This window comes from Cydia amplana, chromosome 16 (genome assembly GCF_948474715.1).
Source record: "Cydia amplana chromosome 16, ilCydAmpl1.1, whole genome shotgun sequence".
Taxonomy (NCBI): domain Eukaryota; kingdom Metazoa; phylum Arthropoda; class Insecta; order Lepidoptera; family Tortricidae; genus Cydia; species Cydia amplana.
The window spans coordinates 7,641,004-7,663,567 of record NC_086084.1 but is presented as its reverse complement, the minus strand read 5'-3'; the positions used below and the strand labels follow the sequence as shown (position 1 = coordinate 7,663,567).

Below are 22,564 nucleotides of genomic sequence, written 5' to 3'. Positions count from 1 at the left end.
TTATCAAACAGCCCTCGTACGTACACTAATGCTTTCAATTGTATATCAGGAAGTAAATAAGGTAAGCATTAAGTAGTCATATTATTCTAATACACATGGCATTGTTTGTACAAGCAACTCGTTTGGCACTTGGAGACTTGCTAGGCACGTGGCAGTACTTCTGGTGTACATACCTACCTACCAAATATGTACACATAAATTGTTCATGATTTAGGTCATTAGTACTTAGTTTCAAACAATTAGTTATTTCAAAATACCCATAATACGGAAGGACGGAAATTTCAACACAAATAGGTACGTCATATATTCCAATCAAATTATAAGTAGATATTAATTCCGTACACGGCGGGAAGAAGTTGATAACTCGCGGGAAAAAATGGAAGAAATTTGAACCTTATGGAATTTAATTTTAAGTTCAAATTTCTTCAATAAAATATCTCGAGTTATCAACTTCTTCCCGCCGTGTACCGAATTTACAAATTACAATCTGTGCTAATTTAGAAAGGTCATTAAGGTCAACTGTCACAGGTAAGTATGGCTGCGGGATAAATGTGGCCGTTTACATAGATTTGTGTTTATTGTTCATACATTATTAACCACCGAACGCAAGTAGCAAATGTATGAACTCACAATAAACACTAATCGATGTGTAAACAGGCCCCAATGTGAAGGCCAGCCACACTTACCAGTATGCCACATTTACCCGTATTGACCTTATACAATGTTCCATACGTATTAAAGTTTATTGATTACATTAGTAAGGTGGATACCAGTTCTGCTTCGAACCGCCGAGATTAAGATCCTCACCCCATAGACTAGGAATCCTCTAGACGGAGTTTAGAGCAATTATTTCATGAAACCGATGCTGCCAAAAATACGGGGGTGCGGGGGAACGAGGTGAGCGAATCCCGTGCCGTGATTGGTCCGTTCAAAGACACGGACCAATCACGGCACGGGATTGACTCGAAGATGGAGTAAAACTACCGTATAAGTGGCAGAGGGGGTAGCGTTACTATGCTCAGTCTAGAGGATGTCTTGTCTGTGTCCTCACCCACACCATCGTGTAAAAAAGATGTATACTGCGAGATTATTTTTAATTTAAGATTCTCCTCCTTATCTTGGCCTTTTCCCAGTTGAAAGCACTCAACCACATATTTCTTTTTAACCACAATATCGAACCTGAGATAGGAGTTGCATACTCATCTCTTGATGCCAATTATATGTAGTTCTTTGTCCAAAACATTTCTTCAGCACTACAGTTACTTAAAAAGCGGTAGGTACTTTACGTAGCTATAAAGAAAGATTAAAGTGACAAGTACATAATTATGTATCTTAACATTATTTGCAAGTGATAGGTACAGACGAAAAAGGCACGTATTTAATAATTTTAAAGCTCATAGACTTATTATAACTAAAAATTGTCCATATTTGTACGATCTTCATTACAAAAATAATTAAGGTAGGACTGAAAATATTTCTAGATAAGTAGTAATAAAATTATACATAAATAAATACTGTTCCCTAACTACCGTATCTGAATTTACAAGGTCCAGAATCAGGTATTTTATACTAACTTCAAAATAAGGCATGTATTGTTCACACACAGTTTTCAATATAAGAATTATCTTCTTCTTAAGTATGTTTGATATCAAATCGAAATGTAAGAGTATTTAACGAGATTCATAAGGTATTTTCGATTATCGCAATATTTTAACAATTTGACCCTTTGACCGCAACTGACGCATGCGGCTACATCTCAATATCAACCTTCGTGCATTCCGAGAAGGTTTACGATGACGCGCCGCACACGATATGAGTGGCGTTCAAACTTTCAAAGGGTTAAATAAATATTTCGTGCCAACAACCAGACATGAAACTGAAATGATACATTCAGCATAGAGAATAAAATACATAGATTGCCCACTCCATACATCAGTTTTGGTACCAAAAAGACTATTAATTTCAGTATCGACATCTAGCATCGAATAGCGGAATTATCAGTACTGCTACATCTATTGTCAAGTAGCAGTACTGATAATTCCGCTACTCGATGCTAGATGTCGACACTGAAAATTATAGTCTTTTTGGTCCAAAACTGATGTATGGAGTGAGCACTCTTGTCTTACTATATTTCTCTATGTTTTAGGTATTTTAATAAGACAGTTCAACAGCAACACATTTACCTGACAAAATAATAAGGCAAATCTAAACTATAGGTACGTATACATTTTGCTACGGACTGACAGTTGAGTCACTAGACGTGGTGAACCAATTTTATCCTTGATTCAATTACGGCAAGACTACAAAAAATGTGAAAGACATTTACATTATACTGAGCGTAAACGGAATGAAGTCTCTTGTACGTTCTATTATCATCAGATTAAAGTGAAGAATAAGTAATGGAAAAACAACCTTAATGATACAGTAATTTCACATAGAAACAACATGTAACCGTCTGCTGATGAAATTCTACAGAGTGTAACTAAAATAAGCTTTAAAGGGGCACGGTCAGACCTTACTTCCTAGAGGCTAGGAGTTGTGCTTGGCGTCGGCGACGGACATGACTTCCTCGCCGTAGTCCAGCTCGTCGAAGGCGAGCTCGTCCTCATCCTCCTTGCCCGCGGGGCAGCCGGGGCATCTGAAATCAATATTCGTTTTGTTAAAAGAGGTCATGAGTGGTAATTATCAGGTACAGTGAGCTGCAAAATGGCATGGACGCATTATGCCATGGTCATGCTCTTTTGCTGGGTTTACATTTTGTTTTCGCTTGCTTATCTTTGTTATATTATAGAATAACAAAAAAAGACCTTTAAGTAGTGACGAAGAGCCTAAGGTGAAACTCCTTGGTTCACAAAGTAACCTAATTAGGTAAGTTTGTTTTAAAATCCTTGAAAAGATTTTATCGAAAGGAGCTGCTTAGTTGTAGGATGTATATATACATGATCAAAACTTAAAATCAAAAGAGGATATTGTAAAAAGCAAGGTTGTTCTTGCAGACCAAGAAAAGTAATTTAAGAAAAGTAATAATGTGTAAAAATCGTGAAAGTTTAAATCAGTGTTAAGTAATTTCTAGTTATGATGCGATGCTACACTGTTTTAATTAACTATAATAAAAAAATCCATGTGATATTAATAAATTCAAATTTATAATGTATCTATTGATATAATAATACAATACGAATCGCCACCTGTGTGTTATCTGATACGTGTCGGCGGTCATTATGATAATATTCGCGCCGCGCCCTCACAGGTGGTCGGTACCAGGGATGTTGCGAACATCCGCATCCGCATCCGCAACCGCGGAACTTCCGCATTATTTTCAACATCCGCATCTGCATCCGCATCCGCATAAAATCGATGCGGAGCTTATGCGGATGCGGATGTCAAACAAGTCGGTACAGGGTACAGGAACGTCTTAGCGGCGGCGTAAGTTCTAGGTAATTTCGTCATTACCTATAATGAAATGGTCTAGATCCAGCAAAATCGGCCAAGTTACTGTTTATTAAATATAACGCACCTATATTCTTGCTCAAATACTAAACGTTTCGTTTTTTTTTTCAATAAAAAAAGACTAAAAATTTAATATTTGACGTTTTCTAAGTACCTAATCTTGACATCCGCATCCGCATCCGCGGATGTGAGCCTTTAAATATCCGCATCCGCATCCGCGGATGTCAAAAAATCTGCATCCGCCACATCCCTGGTCGGTACTAGTCGAATACATTTTATGTTCTTTAATCCATTTATAAATATACGACTCTACAATCTACACATATATTATAAAAGGGATTAATAAAAAGCGAGCAAAGTAGTTTACATTAAAATTATGTAGTGGTTTAGAGCTCAAGACAGGTGAACTTTTAGTTTACTATTCAAAAATATTTATTTCGTGTGGGTTACACACATAGATATATACAACACAAACAAACAAGTTTAGGTTCAGACTGTAATTTATAAAACAAAGCTATTCTTTGTGCGCTGCAGCTAGTTCCCGGTAGGATGGATAGTTGGCTAATGTTCTAAAATAAAAGCCGTTTAAAAAGCTATTTTACCATGTTATCCCTTTTGTACAAATTGATATAACAGGTAATTCGGATATAACACTTGTGGGTTATGTAATTAGACCTGCATATAACTGCTGTATTGTTCTACACCCCATAGCTACAACGCCTACATTGTAGACCCTACAACATAATTTGAGAATACACAAAATAAATACTGTTAACTATAAATGTTATGTCTGTTATAAAGATAATTGGTGGCATCGTTTTTAAGGTATGACATATGACCAAAAACCGGCCTCGTTAATAAATGTAGTCCTATATATTCCTTCAAGTTTTCGCGGAGTGTTGTTTATCTTTCAGCGGCGGGCTATTTTCACATCGATTGTTTATACAACGGGCATACCTACGCTGGAGTTTGTTATGGGATATTGAACTTTACCTGCTCTCGTTGAGGCCGTACGACAGGCATTTATCGCCAACACACTCGCAGCAGCCATCGTGGAACCACCTGAAAACAATAACGGCAAATATTAATTGATTTGAAATTTTCTTTAAACATGTCGTCAGGTGACAAGCACAAGTCACTAATTACTAAAAACCGGCCAAGTGCGAGTCGGACTCGCGCACGGAGGGTTCCGCACCATCAACAAAAAACAAGCAAAAAAAACGGTCACCCATCCAAGTACTGACCCCGCCCGACGTTGCTTAACTTCGGTCAAAAATAACGTTTGTTGTATGGGAGCCCCACTTAAATCTTTATTTTATTCTGTTTTTAGTATTTGTTGTTATAGCAGCAACAGAAATACATCATCTGTGAAAACTTCAACTGTCTAGCTATTACGGTTCGTGAGATACAGCCTGGTGACAGACGGACGGACGGACAGCGGAGTCTTAGTAATAGGGTCCCGTTTTTACCCTTTGGGTACGGAACCCTAAAAATATTTAAACAAAAATCAACCTTCTTTTCGTACTAATATGGTTCACTATGGCTATGAACTTGTGGTGGTACTTAGTGACTTTTGCTTGTCACCTGACGATATTATCCTTTAGGAAGAAACTAATTTCTCTACAGGTCATTTGAATAAAGGGTTTACGAAATATTAATTCGCGAATGAATATTCTGAGTATCATTTGTTGTAAGCAAAACTACCAATCTATCGTTCACGCGAAAGAGTCGAATCGTGCCGAATATATAAAGCAAGGTTGCGGCACAGGGCGGACACGCCATACATCAAAAATCATTTGCGTTTATATGTGTGCGCGGCACGTCTGTACGCGCGTCATTGTGTATGTGTGGGTAAGTCGCTTTACTGAAACGACGGCAGAAGTCCGCCAGATTAATTTCGCGGCCAGTCGCGGGACGAGGTAATGCGAGTCGGGGCGGGGCGGTGCGTGGCCGTTCTGTATGATAATACTATTACTTATTCTGTGGTTGCGGTAATATAAACTAGGTTACCGCAAGCTGCTGGCGCCCATGGACCGGCACAGCGTCCGGCACTTGTCGCTGGACATGCACTGCGCCATGTACGCGATGGTGCAGTTGAATGTCACCACGTCGCGGCTGGTCGGCTCCGCTTCCTGCTCTATGCTCTCTGGAAATGCACAAATTTGACGTGAGATTCATGTAAATATACCAACCTTTCCTATGTAAAAAAAAAAAAAAAAATAAACTGTTTATTTCAGTAAAAAGACATTGTATTACATACTAAACTTAACTACTAATCTTAACTTAAAAAGATTTTTGAGTTAAGGAGTCTTAAATTATTTACAAATTCATTTTTAATGGTTAGGTACATAATAGACAAGACCGTAATTAAGTGATTTCGGTGCACTGCCCTCTCATTTTAACTAGGTATTTTTTAATAATATTTCTAGCTTGTTTACTCGTTATGTGTAACTGCGTGGTAAGGTAGATCGCTAATAGGCTTATTCGCACAAAAGAAACTCAGGGGGCCTACCGCGAAAATCGAAGCTAGCAAATTGCGGGCATTTTTCTCTCATTCAGCCATCATTGGAGTAAAAGAGAAAGATCCTCGCAATTTGCGAATTTCGGTTTCCGCGGTAGCCCCTCAGAGAGCAACATCAATAGCCAATAGCTTATTAATTTAAACCATGATCAATAACATAAACCCTGAAATAGATAAGTATAGGTTATAATAGATACCTAAGTATGTATGGTATCTAAATATCTATTCACTACTATAAAGTACATTCTAACGCGAAATGAATATTCCTACTTGTTTATCTTCTAACAAATCTCAGTCTCATGACAGTTATGACAAATGGCAACGTTAGATATGATTCAATTAGCATAATAAGATGCAGGTGCTGTTTAATTTATTTCACCACTGCGATGTTTATACTGGCGCGCTAAGCTTATCCGACTCATTCAATTGTGTAACTGAATTTTGTATGTGAAAACATGGAGTAAATTTAATGTCTTTTCAAATTCAGACAGCGGAAATTACTTGCGCGGTATTAGAAATACATCAAACTAAATAAAAGGCGATTATATCCCTGAGAACTCTTCAAGCAGGTAGGCATTCCAAAATAATGACTCATTTAGGGGATCACGCGGCGCGCGGCGGGGGATCCTTTTTATTGTCGACTTGTGTGGCTTTGAGGACCCTTTGAAGATTAACCGTATTGTTCTATGGTTAATGTAATGTAACAGTTAAGTAGCTGAGGAAGTTTGCACTTATCTAATCAGTGAGGCAGAAACTGTTAGTTCTAGGAATTTGATAGTGCTTATTATGAATAGCAGCGTATTGAATTACGTTCGTAGAAACTTAGATTTGGATTGTTTCCAGCATGAAGATAAAACATTTTGTTACTTTTGGAATCGTTGTTACACGGTTATAACCTTATAACTTTCCCATCAACTGCTTATCTTCAATCAATTTTTTAGGTAATATCGTATCGGTATCAGATCGCATAACTAAAACTCGAATCGGCCCGGCCCGTATGTTAGTATTCAGCAGGCCGTCCTTTTTGGGGCCCGGATTGGCATGCTTGGGTGCCGTAAGTTTGGGGATCTCTGGCCGACACCTATTGTGCTTGTGGGGTTCTAGTTCAAGATAATATGCCGTAAATGTTTCATACAAAAAAAAATATTATTCATTAAGGCACAACTTAGCGGCGAGTATTATTATTATTATTTCGTTTTAGACAGGCAGCGGATGCTGGTGCGTCTAAATCATAGTTCACTTAGCACGATTTCACTGTTTTGATAGTTTGTCGAGTCTATTTTTAAATTGATTCACACTTGTAGAGTTCACAACCTACCACACCTACCTACCTGTAGGTATTACCTATATTTTCAGCAATACTTACCATTAAGTGTATTGTGTTCACAATTACACATGTTGTTGTCTGTCCTAGGGCACCCCGGAGGTGCATAGGGCCTCCACAAGATCCTTCCACAATTACACATACACCGTAAAAAATAATTTAGTACTGTAAAAAAACTTACGCAAATGATACACCAGCTGATTGTCTTTAGCAGGCCTGTACGCAGATATGTCAAGATCCACAGGGTATGTGATTGACAGCCACCTCTCCTCCGGGTCTGGATCGCTGGTCAGACTACTGAACAGGACAGGGACACTGTCAGCTGCCAGCTCTTCCACATAGGATGTCTTTGACAGTGCAGTTGCTGTGTCATTTGGTTTAGGGCACATATCTGTTGAACAATAAAATTGATATAGCAATAATTTTATTTAAAAAAAAATTAATAATAATTTGGAATTGATAGAAATCTAGAGAAGAGGTGTTTATCCAACAGAACAATGCTTATCTAGGCTATAAAAAATCCTTTAACCAAAACTAGAAAATAAAAAATTATACATACAAATGTACTTAATGAGGAAATGCATGGGGAACCTCAAGCCGCTATGTCTGTGTGAGGGGTATATAATGCTAGATGGGGACTAAGGTGCTAGGTGGGGTGAGTTAATAGCTCAATTTTTACCATGATCTTGGGGTATAAAAAGGATTCACTGATTCAATTGGAGCTTGATAATTCAAACGAGGTGTCCGGATTATCATGTGCAATTTTTTTTTTCTTAACTATTACTGAGATTGCCCAGATTTCTGCAATCACCGGATTAGCGAGGCTCTTCTGTAATAATCTGTTTTAATAAAGATGTACCTATACCAGCCAGCCTATTATGGATAGCTTTATCCATCTTTATCCACGTGATAAAATAACTGTCACTGTTTAACACCGTGGGAAAGAAAGTGACGGACACCGTTTTATCACGCTGTCACGTAGACAAGAACGACCATCATATCCGTACAGTCCATCTGCTTTAATTAGGCAATAAAATTACGTAGCTAATAATTTACAGTCTGTTAATGAAATATATTTTATGCCCTTGGCATTTAGATTATTCATTGTATATGGCTCTTCAAATTTAATAAATACAAAATTAGTTTGTAAATAAAATTAGTTGAACACATGTATGGATGTAATGGTATAATTTCGTTACATGTTTGGTGGTGCCAGCAATGTATGTGTGATAATATAAACAGGAAAGTAGAATGGGGTATTAAGTTTTTTATAAAGTTTTTGTACTCTTGGGTGAATCAAATATGCCCCTAATAACATGGCCCTACATCTGTTAGTAGAAGAACAGAATGCTTACCAACACAGCTGCAGCACTCGCTGTACAAGGTACTTAAGCAGCTAAAGCACTCTTTACAACATGAGCAGTCCTTCAGGTCACACTTGCATGACTGGGTCAACATGCATTTGGACACGACGCTAGCGCAAATAGCCTCGTTGCACGCGAAAACTATAGGCAGGGCCAGCAGAAGGGCTCCAAACAACACTCCGCACACCTTCAGAGACATGGTGAGAGTTCCACTTAGTCAAACCAATGGCAAAGTCAACAAACTTAAGTTAACACTTGTAACATATGAACATAAAACATAAAAGTTAATACACACACAAACAGGCAAATATATTAAATTCCTCGAACTATACGCATTCGAGGCGAATGACAGTTTACAGTTCCCAACATGCGTCTACGCAGAGCAAAGGATGAAAATAAAATAAATAAAAAAAATTAGGACAAGAAAAGAACGAAGTTGTTGTCTTGTTGTTTGTTTCCTTTGTCTCTTTTTGGTACATTCTGTTTTCACGTTGATGGAGTGAGAAAGTTGAGAAACACAACACAACGCATTGTCGTGGCCAGTGGCCTTGACAATACTGAATGAACGAAACGAATGAAGTGAATGTATTCAATAGAGGCTTGATTATTGCCAGCTTAAAAATACCAAAAACTATTCCAGTTACTGAATGAAACGTCGAAAAAATTATATTTTGACATTGGTGTCATTTGCCTCCATCTTGCTTTCACCCTCGCTCGCATTGCCCGCGAATATTTAAAATTGATATTGATACAAAAATAAAAATTATTTTGCACCACACCAACTGGTAAAGGCTCTATTGATTGTTCAAAAACTGATAGCAAAGTTGCATTTTATTCACATGTGAGGCCAAAAAGTAATCAAATGCAAATTTTTAGTTGTTTTCGTTGTCTTCTTATCACAGTTTCTTGTTTGCTGGTAGAATTAGAATTGACTTATTCAATTTGGTTGGATCTGATTTGGTTTGATATCTTATTTTCTTCGGGTTGGTGTGGTGAGAAATTTTGTGTTTCACTTGGGGGCAAATTTTGTTTAACCCTCGTACTTTGAAACCGGGTACTTATCAATATTAAGCACGAGCGGTTAAAAAACAACAACTTTGCCCCCTTATCTAACAATAGTTATTTACTTATTTGTTTTACAGGTGGCCATAGGAACTTTGTGATATCAACAGTGTTTGAGGTTTTTAGAGTTGTCTTGATGAATATTAGTTGCCTGTGGAAAGAAAAGTACAGTCAGCGATAAAAGCTTCTAAGTACCAAAAATGTTTTATTTTTTGCCAAAAACTTGTTAGTATTTTTATTTACAGAAGGAGTAAGGTATCACATGACTTTTTAATTTATTTGTATACGACATACTTAGATTTACATATATATTAGTGTGTTACCACTTGGTTACCACAGCAATCAATAGTTTCTACCTACACAAATCGATCGCAATCGATCGATTGCCATTTTGGCGCCCCCCTTGCCACCCACTCCATCCACCACATCCGCCCCTGGAAACACCCTTAAGGCTTCGTCACACAGGCGCCTTTTCCGGGCGGGGCGTGAGCGTTTTATATGTAAAAGCGGCGCGCCCCGCTCACGCCGCGCCCGGAAAACGCACCTGTGTGACGAAGCCTTTATTGTTGTTGCAGGTTATGGCGTCGGGTGAAAGATTCTTCAGCTACAATTCATGATTTTTTGACCTCTCCCCCTCCTTGACACACTTGGTACCTAACGTTTGGCATGACCCCTGTATTCTCAGGTCTGCGGCACACGGGATACGTCAAGGGATAACCTGTCAGTGACCCATTTCTCGAAACTCGAAAGAGAGAATGTGGGGTTTGAAGAAGCGTTAAGAATATTTCAGTAGGTACCTATTATTTGTTAGACAACCAATTAATTATCTTTAGTTTTGTATTTATATATTTTCAGAACACCATTTTACTTTATTACACTGTACCTATGATATTACTATGAGAAAAACATGTTGTGCCGACCCCATATAACGTGGGGTGGAATAACGGCAGGAGGAAGAAGAGTATAAGAATAATAGATATTAATAAAGATACCTACAGTAATTGCAAAATGAGTGCCTAGAATTTTCACACTCACGCCACGTCTTACTTAAAGGTAGTGATGACGTAAGAACCAACGATAGCGAAAGTCCTAGTTTACTAGCAGTAAAACCTTACTTTAACAAATGTGCCGTTCTTAGGGAAAATGCATTAGTGCGGCAGGTGGTTATTTATTTATTTACCTATTTTGTTGGGTCAATAAGTATTACACCTGCATAGTTAGCTCTGATTTTAAGTTTTTCAATATAGGTACATAGTTCATTGATGGCGAGAAGAGGCTTGATATTTGCAAGAACCACGTAGCAACGAAAACAGATTAAACGTAAACAGAAACCTGCGTGACCAGTGTACTATTAACGAGTCGGCGGCCGCGCCGCCGCCGCCGCCGCGCCTCCATTCGACGCGATGGCGCTCCGCTCGCAACTCCTGCGCACCGGTAATGTACTTCATTTATTTTCATTTTAAAATAGGTACATAATTTACACGTTGTAAATAAATTTGATTTATGTGGTACCTATGAGAGGCGGTCCCAGTGTTTAATGTAGGTACTAAATACGAGAAGCAACCATCTTTTGTTGGTAGAGTTTTTTAAGGATGATGTCATGAAAGGTCGTTTTGACTGAATATACATGTATACCACGAAAACAAGTTACTTAGTACAATTCTGTTAGTACTAAGTAAAATCAGCCAATTATGACCTTGGTGTGTATTTTAGTCGTCCGCTCTACTTATTTACTTTGAATAATATCTAGAGTGCTATATGTTAAATGGACAGGCAATACCCATCCAGTGTGTTGTGGTAGTAGATTAGTAAATCATTTCTTAGGTACACAGTATAAGGAAAGACTAAGCGAAATATGTATTGACACATTTTCTGAGTGCAACTTTATTCATGCCATTTAAGTATAGAGTTTAGGGACTGCATTCTGCGTATTTTAATCTAATCCAAATCGAATTCTAATTCAATATAATTAAATGTTCGTATCGTATTCTCAGATTTACCTACCTCCATACCAGGGATGTTGCGAATATCCGCATCCGCATCCGCAACCGCGGAACTTCCGCATTATTTTCAACATCCGCATCCGCATAAAATCGATGCGGATTTAATGCGGATGCGGATGTGGAACAGTTCGGTACAGGAACGTCTTAGCATCGGCGGAAGTGCTAGACTGCTAGGTAATTTAGTCATTAGCCAAAAAACCCTATTAGAAATTAGCAGTCAAGCGTGAGTGGGACTTAATGTACGGAACCCTTGGAACGCGAGTTCGACTCGCACTTCGCCGGTTTTTAGGGTTCCGTAGCCAAATGGCAAAAAACGGAACCCTTATAGATTCGTCATGTCTGTCTGTCTGTCCGTCTGTCTGTCCGTCTGTCTGTCCGTCCGTATGTCACAGCCACTTTTCTCCGAAACTATAAGAACTATACTGTTGAAACTTGGTAAGTAGATGTATTCTATGAACCGCATTAAGATTTTCACACAAAAATAGAAAAAAAACAATAAATTTTTGGGGTTCCCCATACTTCGAACTGAAACTCAAAAATTTTTTTTTCATCAAACCCATACGTGTGGGGTATCTATGGATAGGTCTTCAAAAATGATATTGAGGTTTCTAATATCATTTTTTTCTAAACTGAATAGTTTGCGCGAGAGACACTTCCAAAGTGGTAAAATGTGTGTCCCCCCCCCCCCCCTAACTTCTAAAATAAGAGAATGATAAAACTAAAAAAAATATATGATGTACATTACCATGTAAACTTCCACCGAAAATTGGTTTGAACGAGATCTAGCAAGTAGTTTTTTTTTAATACGTCATAAATCGCCTAAATACGGAACCCTTCATGGGCGAGTCCGACTCGCACTTGGCCGCTTTTCCCATATATTTTTTCACACCAAGTGCCTAATAAACTGCAAGAAAACAATGCACGCAAAGCCATTTAGCCTCATACTTGGTTATTGTAAAGCAGTAAGGCCGTTGAAGCGGAAAAAACTGTAGGTATATAAATCGCAATGTTGTATAGGTTTCTGGAGAAATTTTAAATACAACCGGGCGGCCTGATAACTACTGGTGTTTTGGACAAAAATATTCCGGATATCTCGCTTACTCTGATCGGATTGCTGTCCAATGAAACCCTTACTAATATTGAATATTAATGTTCATGAAACTGTTTACATTTTTAGTATATGCTGGCAAGCAAGCAACACGCCAGCTCCACGAGCTGAACGGTAAGGAGCGGGCGGGAGTGACGAGACTGAGAGAGGTCCTCGACGACCGGCTGCAGGAAATCAAGAAGGCAAAGACTTGGAAGCATGAGAGAATACTCACCTCGCCACAGGACACCAAAGTAAGTTTAATAGTTTTTATTTATTTATTATAAATGGGCTTAGGTACTCATGGCCACAGACTAGCCGAGGCGAAGACGTGGCCTACGATGGAGCCAGCCTGCCCAGAAGGTGCCTGTACACCCTTGATTTGAAGGTTGCCGGGTTATATGAGCTCGGAAATATAGACGCCGGCAAAGGAATTCCATTCCTTAGCAGTGCGGCCAGTGCGCATAAGAATAAGAGGAAGCAAAGCGCTTTGTGCGAATTGGTGGAATATCTACCACGTATAGTTTACGTAAAGGTGTCACTTTCATGACCCGATTACCGAGTCTGGGTAATGCGACGGTTTTCAGTGTGCAATAAGCAAGTTTTGTGAATATAATTAGGTACTAGTAGCCTCAACTAGATAAATTAATTAGTAGGCTCTTACTACCTTAGTTTTCCCATAGCGTTACATCGACAATTAACCTACACACACACACACACACACACACACACACACACATACACACACACACACACACACACACACACACACACACATATTTAACCACGTTTTGTGTTGATTGATTGATTACCCTCATACATACCTAATAGATATTAGGTAAGTACAATTCTGTTAATGAATTAGGGGTTCAATAGATGAAATAATACGAGTAGGTACCGTATGTGACATTCGAAGTGCGAAACAATCGATTGAAATTCTGAAATTTTAAACACACAAAGGCATGTGAAGTTACATGTGTATGTGACAAACAGTTTTTGTACAATGATAGGTAACTAAGTGTTAATTAAGCGGCTAACATTAAAAACACGACAAACACCTATAGTAGGTTGCATTTTCCCTCAATTTGTAGGTGCTACTTATGTACATAGGTGTCAGATATTTTCAGATTAGTAAATTCCGCTATTTTACTTTATAGGTGAGGGTGCAGGGAGCGGAAGGGGAGTTCCTGAATTTCTGCGCAAACAATTATTTAGGACTATCGGTAAGAACTAACTCTAGTCAAATAAGTCCTAGTATCATGCTCCTTACATAAGAGTTAAATTTTGTACATTCCGTGTAGCATTCCGTGTAGTGATGTAGAATGTTTTTTTTATAGAATCATCCCGAAGTGGTAGAGGCAGCGAGAGACGGCCTGCGCAAATATGGCGCTGGGCTCAGTTCCGTTAGATTTATTTGTGGCACACAAACTTTACATAAGGTAAGATTCGAACTACTCAGTGTTTCAAACGTTTTGCGGGTTTCACATATAACATTATTACCTATATGCCTATACGTGCCTATACCTAAAACGGGACTACATCGCGAATAAAACACACGTCACGTGGCTTCGCTCTCTTCGTCGTTGATGGAACCAATTTATGAACATGCAAGGCATGCATTACTTGCATTGCATGCACACTGATAACCCTGAACATGTCTTTTATGCAGTCAGGCTAATTTCAAGTCTCAGTCAGAACAATCTATGTGATTTCATTCACATAAAATATCATCACTAACTGCGATTTGTGTACCTACCTAATTATTTTTATGTTATACCTAAGCTTGTTTTTAGGGTTCCGTACCCAAAGGGCAGGGATCGGATACCGGTATTTTTTGTATGGGAACGGAAACGGTATTTTTTCGTTCTTTGCTAATTACTTCATTTCTAATTGGGCAATCTAATAATACGAAGTCGTAACCTAAACACACAACTGAGTCCTACATTTCGAGTATAAAATAATTCGAAAAATATGGTTATTTCTAAGTTTTTGCAAAAAACCGGTTCCGATCCCTGCCAAAGGGTAAAAAACGGGACCCTATTACTAAGACTTCGCTGTCCGTCCGTCCGTCTGTATCTCATGAACCGCGATAGCTAGACAGTTGAAATTTTCACAAATGATGTATCTCTGTTGCCGCTATAACAACAAATACTAAAAATAAATTAAAATAAATATTTCCATACATCAAACACGATTTTTCTTGCTCAATTTTTTGTTGATGGTGCGGAACCCTCCGTGCGCGAGTCCGACTCGCACTTGGCCGGTTTTAATCTGTTCTCAGTAGAACACGTTAAAGCTGTTAATTGATCTGTAACAGGAATTAGAGCATCGCCTGGCGCAGTTCCACGGGCGCGAGGATGCCATCCTGTACGGGTCGTGTTTCGACGCGAATGCCGGCCTCTTCGAGTCCATGCTTACGCCAGAGGACGCTGTGTTCTCAGATGCGCTTAACCACGCATCTATCATCGACGGAATACGGCTCTGCAAGGCACAGAAGTACCGGTACCCGCACAGAGATCTCAATGGTAAGCTTAGCTTTTAAGGGCTAATTTAGACGGCGCGCGAACTCGTATATGATTTTAGTTACATTGCGGACCATTGAGGTGACATCAATTCAGCCGACCGATCAAATGACGTAATGTAATGAAACTCGCATGCGAGTTCTCGCACCGTCTAAATGAGCCCTAATCGATGAATATTCTGGTTCAGTTTCACGTTTGAGAGTAGGTAAGCCAGCGTAGGCTTGTTGAAGTCCATATTTCAGGCAGAGGATGCTAATGATGCTACGACGGTAAATCTTTTGTGGTTGTAGGTATAGTGCAACTGCACTATTAGTGCAGTAGGTACTCCATAGACGAGGCTACTACATATGTCCCAGACCTTTTAATCGCATAGGTAATTATAATAATGTCCAAGCGTTGGTGGCCTAGCGGTAAGAGCGTGCGACTTGCAATCCGGAGGTCGCGGGTTCGAACCCCGGCTCGTACCAATGAGTTTTTCGGAACTCATGTACGAATTATCATTTGATATTTACCAGTCGCTTTTCGGTGAAGGAAAACATCGTGAGGAAACCGGACTAATCCCAATACGGGCCTAGTTTACCCTCTGGGTTGGAAGGTCAGATGGCAGTCGCTTTCGTAAAAACTAGTGCCCACGCCAATTACTGGGATTAGTTGCCAAGCGGACCCCAGGCTCCCATGAGCCGTGGCAAAATGCCGGGACAACGCGAGGAAGATGATGATGAATTATAATAATGTCCAAGTCCTACTATAGTCATCATCTTCCTCGCGTTGTTCCGGCATTTTGCCACGGCTCATAGGAGCCTGGGGTCCGCTTGGCAACTAATTCCAGGAATTGGCGTGAGCGCTAGTTTTTACGAAAGCGACGAGTAAGTCCTACTATATTAGTAACTAAACGTAAATGAAACTTCCAGAGTTGGAGCACTTACTGGCGCACAGCGAAGCGCGTATAAAGCTCATAGTAACCGATGGCGTGTTTTCTATGGATGGCAATGTGGCTCCTTTGCCCGGACTACGGAACCTCGCAGACAAATATCGGGCACTGCTTGCGGTTGACGACAGCCATGCTACTGGGTTTTTCGGAGCTACTGGAAGGTAAAAAGTTAAAACTAAAAATCACTCTTATAGCCTTTTACCTCGTTTACCTACCTTTGATCTGCGTATAGCCTTTGAAGTCCTTTAATACTTGAATCTTTTGCTCTGAATTGATTTAAACTTCCCGCCATATGACCATATGCGTTAGCCATACAAAGGAGTGACCATCTTGAAAGTCTACCTTGCTGAAGTTTAATGGCCAAACAAATGAGGAATTTATATAAATAGTGGTCATAGGAGGCATTGAAATTACGCCCACATACGCGCCAATAGAATTTCCACTTAAACATTCCAATGTATGGTTCAAATTAGATTGCACTTTCGGGAAATAAGACTTATTGTCTTCAAATGAATATATTAGGATGAATTGGAATATTTGGAATATATTAGGATTTTTTGAGAAAATCTTGGAGATTGTTGCGGCGAACGGTTAACTAATAATTTTAGCAGTGGTACGTCATTTGGGGAAAAGGACGGACAAGCAATTAGAACTGGCCTTAATGTTTAGGGAAATACCCAATCCTGTCTTTATCTGATCTAAGCGCGTTAAAACGATTTTTTTTAATTTACTTCTTACTTACTTAATAGGGGCACAGAAGAATATTGCAACATAATGGGCGCGGCTGACATCATCTGCTCAACGCTCGGCAAGGCTGTGAGCGGCGCGGCCGGCGGCTACACCACGGGGCCTAAGGAGCTCGTCACGCTGCTGCGCAACGTTTCCAGGCCGTACCTGTTCTCGAACGCACCGCCACCGCCTGTGGTCGCCGCTTCGCTGAAGGTAAAGCATAAACGAGTCGGTCTTACCCCTAAAATTCTCTTCGCGCATTTTAGTTTCAAAATACTTCATAGGTATTGTTTTTAGTTTACTGCTTAGCGTTTGATTTGCTGTCCCTTTTATTTTATAGGCTACCTACTATAGCTTCTGCCCGCGACTTCGTCTGCGTGGAATGATGATGATGGATAAAAACTACGATATGTCCATCTAAGTTTTGTCTAAATCGGTTCAGCGGTTTAAGCGTGAAGAGGTAACAGACAGACACACTTTCGCATTTATAATATTAGTATGCGTCCGCTTGTAGTATAATTACCTAAGTTCAAAAACAGATACGCAGGTCTGTCATAAATTTCAAAAATATAAACATAAGTACCTATATTTTTTACTTACAGTCCTTAGACCTAGTGGAAGGAAGCAGCGAGCTTCGCGAGCGCCTCCAGCAGAACACCCGCAGTTTCCGCGAGGGAGTAAAGGCAGCAGGCCTGACCGTGGCCGGCGACGACCACCCCATATGCCCCGTCATGGTCGGCGATGCCCCGTTGGCTGTTGAACTTGCCTCGGGCATGCTACGTAAGTACCTACCCTTCTACTTAACAGTTGTTAGTCCTAGTGACAGAACCAGTCAGCTTTGTGAGTGACTCCAGCAGAACACCCGCAGTTTCCGTGAGGGAGTAAAGGCAGCAGGCCTGACCGTGGCCGGCGACGACCACCCCATATGCCCCGTCATGGTCGGCGACGCTCCGCTGGCTGTTGAACTCGCCTCGGGCATGCTACGTAAGTTACCTACCCTTCTACTTAACAGTTGTTAGTCCTAGTGACTGAACCAGTCAGCTTTGCGAGTGACTCCAGCAGAACACCCGCAGATTCCGTGAGGGAGTAAAGGCAGCAGGCCTGACCGTGGCCGGCGACGACCACCCCATATGCCCCGTCATGGTCGGCGACGCCCCGCTGGCTGTTGAACTCGCCTCGGGCATGCTACGTAAGTACCTACCCTTCTACTTAACAGTTGTTAGTCCTAGTGACTGAACCAGTCAGCTTTGCGAGTGACTCCAGCAGAACACCCGCAGATTCCGTGAGGGAGTAAAGGCAGCAGGCCTGACCGTGGCCGGCGACGACCACCCCATATGCCCCGTCATGGTCGGCGATGCCCCGTTGGCTGTTGAACTCGCCTCGGGCATGCTACGTAAGTTACCTACCTTTCTACCAGTTGTTAGTCATAGCGACGAATTAGAATTAGAACCAGTCAGCTTTGCGAGTGACTCCAACAAAATACACGCAGCTTCCGCGAGGGTCTGGCCCTGTAGCATTAACCACTAGCCGCCTCTTTCTCAGCACGCATCATAGAAAAGAGACTGCTGCCTTGGTGCCGCTCTAGGCCCGGGCCTACAGGGCGTTAGGGCAAATCCGCACTGTATAAAGCCGAGGAGATCAGTCATGGATTTTCTGGTAACTATTAGAGTCGGGCCACGCCAAGTTTTCCTGCTAAGTGCTACGACAAATATGATACTTCCATGGGATGTGTATGGATTCTTACTGCCAAGTCTACATAGTTAGGTATAGTTAGATACTACATAGTTCGATTTTGGCAAAAATTTCATTTTTGGTACAATCTTTTATCGCTTTCCACACGCAACTAATACTCATCGAGACAATACTAAAAACCCCAAACACAATTAGGTTTCGTTGTTTTATCACAGAGTTCCTATGGCCACCTCCTCTCTCCATCATCAGATCAGCTCAATGGAACCATAATATTGCATTGTCACCCGACTTACATATGTATGCAAATTTTCAGCTTCATTGGAAGTCGGGAAGTGGGTCAAATTTAACTTGCAAGATTTGACCCGTACAAACATAGTTACATATTTACATACATAGTATAGGTACATTGTAAGTTAATAAAAAGCTTGTAACAACTTGTTTTTTCCAGAGCGTGGCATTTACGTGGTGGCATTCAGTTATCCCGTGGTGCCGAAGGGCGGCGCGCGAGTGCGCGTACAGCTGAGCGCTGCGCACGCGCCTGAAGACGTCGCCCGCGCGGTGCAAGCGTTCGCAGATGTCGGCAAAACCATCGGCCTTGTAAAGGGCTAAGCTGTTTAAGGTCTGAGTGTCAAGGCCCTTAAAGACCTTAAAAATAAATAATAATAATTTGAGCCTATATACGTCCCACTGCTGGGCACAGGCCTCCTCTCATGCGCGAGAGGGCTTGGGCTAGAGTCCCCACGCTAGCCCAATGCGGATTGGGGACTTCACATACACCTTTGAATTTCTCCGCAGATGTATGCAGGTTTCCTCACGATGTTTTCCTTCAACGAAAAGCTAGTGGTAAATATCAAATGATATTTCGTACATAAGTTCCGAAAAACTCATTGGTACGAGCCAGGATTTGAACCCGCGACCTCCGGATTGAAAGTCGGACGACATATCCACTCGGCCACCACCGCTTAACACCTTAAAGACCTTAACATTGGCAAAATTCTGTGCACCGACATCTGGTGGGCAACTGTCAAAGGCTTGCATAGGAGCCATCATAGCTTGCCCCTTTTTCTATGAGATTTGGCTTAAAGGGCATTAAAAAAACAAAAGTTTGACACAATTCTAGGGATTGACAGGGTAAGCTATGATGGCGCCATCTGCTAAATATTTCGACCGGCCAACCCCATTGCACTAAGTATGCACACCTATCAGTGAGGTGCGTAGATATTTTAGGTTTGGAAAACTTAGGAATGAGACGCTTGTTTGAATATGTAAGTATTGGATGAATTTACTTCAATCTAGTGAAAGAATTGTGTCCCAGTATTTGTTTTTAAGATAAGTACCTACTGCTTAGCATCTAGTTAATCTAGTACTAAGTATTGGATGCTAAGGTGCTACGTAAAAAATGTCGGATTCTCGATTGGTTACTAGACATTAGAGAGAGACTAATTTTGTTATAAAAAAGTGTTTGTATAAATCCGGAATTATTCGTCCGTGAAATGTAAAGTGACATAGGAATATGTTTTTATAATGATTACTTTGACTATGCTGTATAATAATTACAATGTTACAAGAAATTTATGTGCAAATATGTAAATAAACATATAAAAATAATCTTAATGTGTTTAAATGAAACAAAGTTGGTTGTGTAATAATTGATCTATTAACAATAATTTATTACAAGTAATAAAACTCACGCACTTATTGAAAACCACGTAACACCGAGTGCGACCACACTGTATATATCTCTACGCTCATATCACACGAGTAAACAAATGAAACAGAGTAACAGCATTATACAATCTTGCTTACACAACCACTAACACGGTTGTCCATGTCCCTAGAACAAATACAACCATTGAATGAGGTGCCATGCGCCGCTGGTAGTAATGTAATAAAAAACACATCACGGTTTTATGAAGATGTTACTCTGGTTTCGTTTCTTTACTCCTGTGTTCATATAAATTTATAATTAAATTAATTTTTAATTGTAAACTATTTACATTGGTATCGTTCTCACTCTTCGCCATTATTGCAACTTATACCGTATAAGGATGGAATTAATTTAGTGACGAATGTAATAAAATAATAACATTTTGGAAAACCTAAATCTCAGTAGCCTTAAGCCATCTAAATGGCTGCTATGGAGCAACTATGGTCCACAAGTCAATAAATTCACGAAAACTATTAAATGAATTTATAAATTATTTTGATTACAATACGCGGACATATCCATAATCTGGGGCCTGTTGCATAACAAAATACAAACTTTTCGTGATTTTGTCCAGTTTAGCTTGTATTTTTTTATGTAATAGGCCCCTAAGCGTTATTATTGTAAGAATTTTGTGACGATTTTTTATTGATATTATCAATTCTTAAAGTATGGTATCTGTGACGGATTTTTTCCTCTTTTTAGGATTCCGTACCCAAAGGGTAAAACGGGACCCTATTACTAAGACTCCGCTGTCCGTCTTTCTGTCTGTCACCAGGCAGTCATGATGCCCGTATTACACCGTTTTCGTGAATTTATGTGTTCTGTCATAATGTAAATATTTTTTCTAAAAGTAGTGAAACACTAAAGTAAATAAATATAATACCATACTCACAGAAGGAACCTTAAAGTAGACATACCAAGAGTAAACTCTTGATATATTTACTAGTTATACAAGGGGACAACCACAGAACAAGTTAGAATGGCGATGCGAGCAGGGTACGTGTCGCCGCCGGTTTTGAGCAAACGCTCGCATGCTACTCGCCCGCGCTGACCGAAAAACGAAGTAAACATGCCTTTTGCGCCACGATAACCTTCAGATTAAGAAGCCAGACATCAAATCTGTCTAAAGGAGGCGTATCCATTCACCACGCACACAAGTTTTTACTACCGTTGCGCGAGTGTTAGTAAATGTGGAGACGAACGAGCGGCGACACCGGTTCCGATACTAACTGCGCGCGATAGCCATTCTAACCTCTTTAATATGTTCTGTGGGGACAACACACCAAGTGCCTGCGACATATTTTAGGTGCTAGAAAGAAACATTGACACTATTTTAAGGTAAAAGCAAGAAACATAAAATGATCATAATATGCATAATATTACCGTACACAAAGGAATATGTTCACGTAAAGTGGTACAAACATCTATACTCAGTCAATGATTTATTATAAGTAACTCAAGATATGTAATGTGTTCCAAAATTTAAGCGCTTACCTTGTGACAAATTGTACAAGTTGCCTTTAGTCACACCTGGGCAAGCGAGGAATGTGCACGTGCTACGAGTAACGAGCTCGCGCTCACCGAAAGAGACAAGTTCATGTTAACGAGTATGACAAAGATGAATGGAATGCGACAGTTAATTAAAAAAAAAAACAGATTTCTTCGGTGGTATAGAAATAAATATGGAAGTTTTTTTTGTGCTCCTTATGTATGAGTATAACTTATCTATAATTATATAATATCATATTGTACTCAGTGTATGATGTAAGGGGCCGTAGAGCGCCATTTAGTTCAGCTGCCAACCTCGCCTAAGATATTTTACCACTTTATGTGTATTATTCCTTTATCCACAAAACGGTAAATACCTATATAAAATTAAAAATTCACACGAGACATTAAGACTATAGAATCATTTGGCGACTAATCGCAGACACTTCGTATGCCGCGTTCGTTTCTATCGTACAATCGTTGACAGAAGTAAGTGACCATCCGTAAACCTTATTACAACGAGATAAAGTCCACCGATGGCCAGTTAACATATCACTGTACCTAATAACGCAAACGTCAGCAAATACATCACCTCAAGCTGCGTATTCAGTAACCCGTGGACTAATCCGTGGCGACGTACGATCGCTGTCAGATAGAACAGGGTGCTTAGCCAACATACCAAG

At 40.1% G+C, this 22,564-nt stretch overlaps 2 protein-coding genes across 2 annotated transcripts; one reads left to right on the top strand and one right to left on the bottom strand.

The window, feature by feature from the left end:
* Positions 1-2,423: 2,423 nt before the first annotated feature.
* LOC134655171 (protein twisted gastrulation) lies at positions 2,424-9,019 on the bottom strand. Its single transcript, XM_063510623.1, has 5 exons — positions 8,651-9,019; positions 7,477-7,686; positions 5,461-5,596; positions 4,444-4,512; positions 2,424-2,638 (listed from the first exon to the last, which is right to left on the bottom strand). The coding sequence occupies exons 1-5, from the start codon at positions 8,856-8,858 to the stop codon at positions 2,530-2,532; spliced, it is 732 nt and encodes a 243-aa protein (XP_063366693.1). The 5' UTR covers positions 8,859-9,019; the 3' UTR covers positions 2,424-2,529.
* Positions 9,020-11,025: 2,006 nt separating this feature from the next.
* Positions 11,026-19,295, top strand: LOC134655523 (2-amino-3-ketobutyrate coenzyme A ligase, mitochondrial). Its single transcript, XM_063510990.1, has 9 exons — positions 11,026-11,155; positions 12,902-13,065; positions 13,969-14,034; positions 14,149-14,250; positions 15,129-15,336; positions 16,245-16,425; positions 17,014-17,206; positions 17,596-17,773; positions 19,134-19,295. The coding sequence occupies exons 1-9, from the start codon at positions 11,125-11,127 to the stop codon at positions 19,292-19,294; spliced, it is 1,284 nt and encodes a 427-aa protein (XP_063367060.1). The 5' UTR covers positions 11,026-11,124; the 3' UTR covers position 19,295.
* The last annotated feature ends 3,269 nt before the right edge of the window (positions 19,296-22,564 follow it).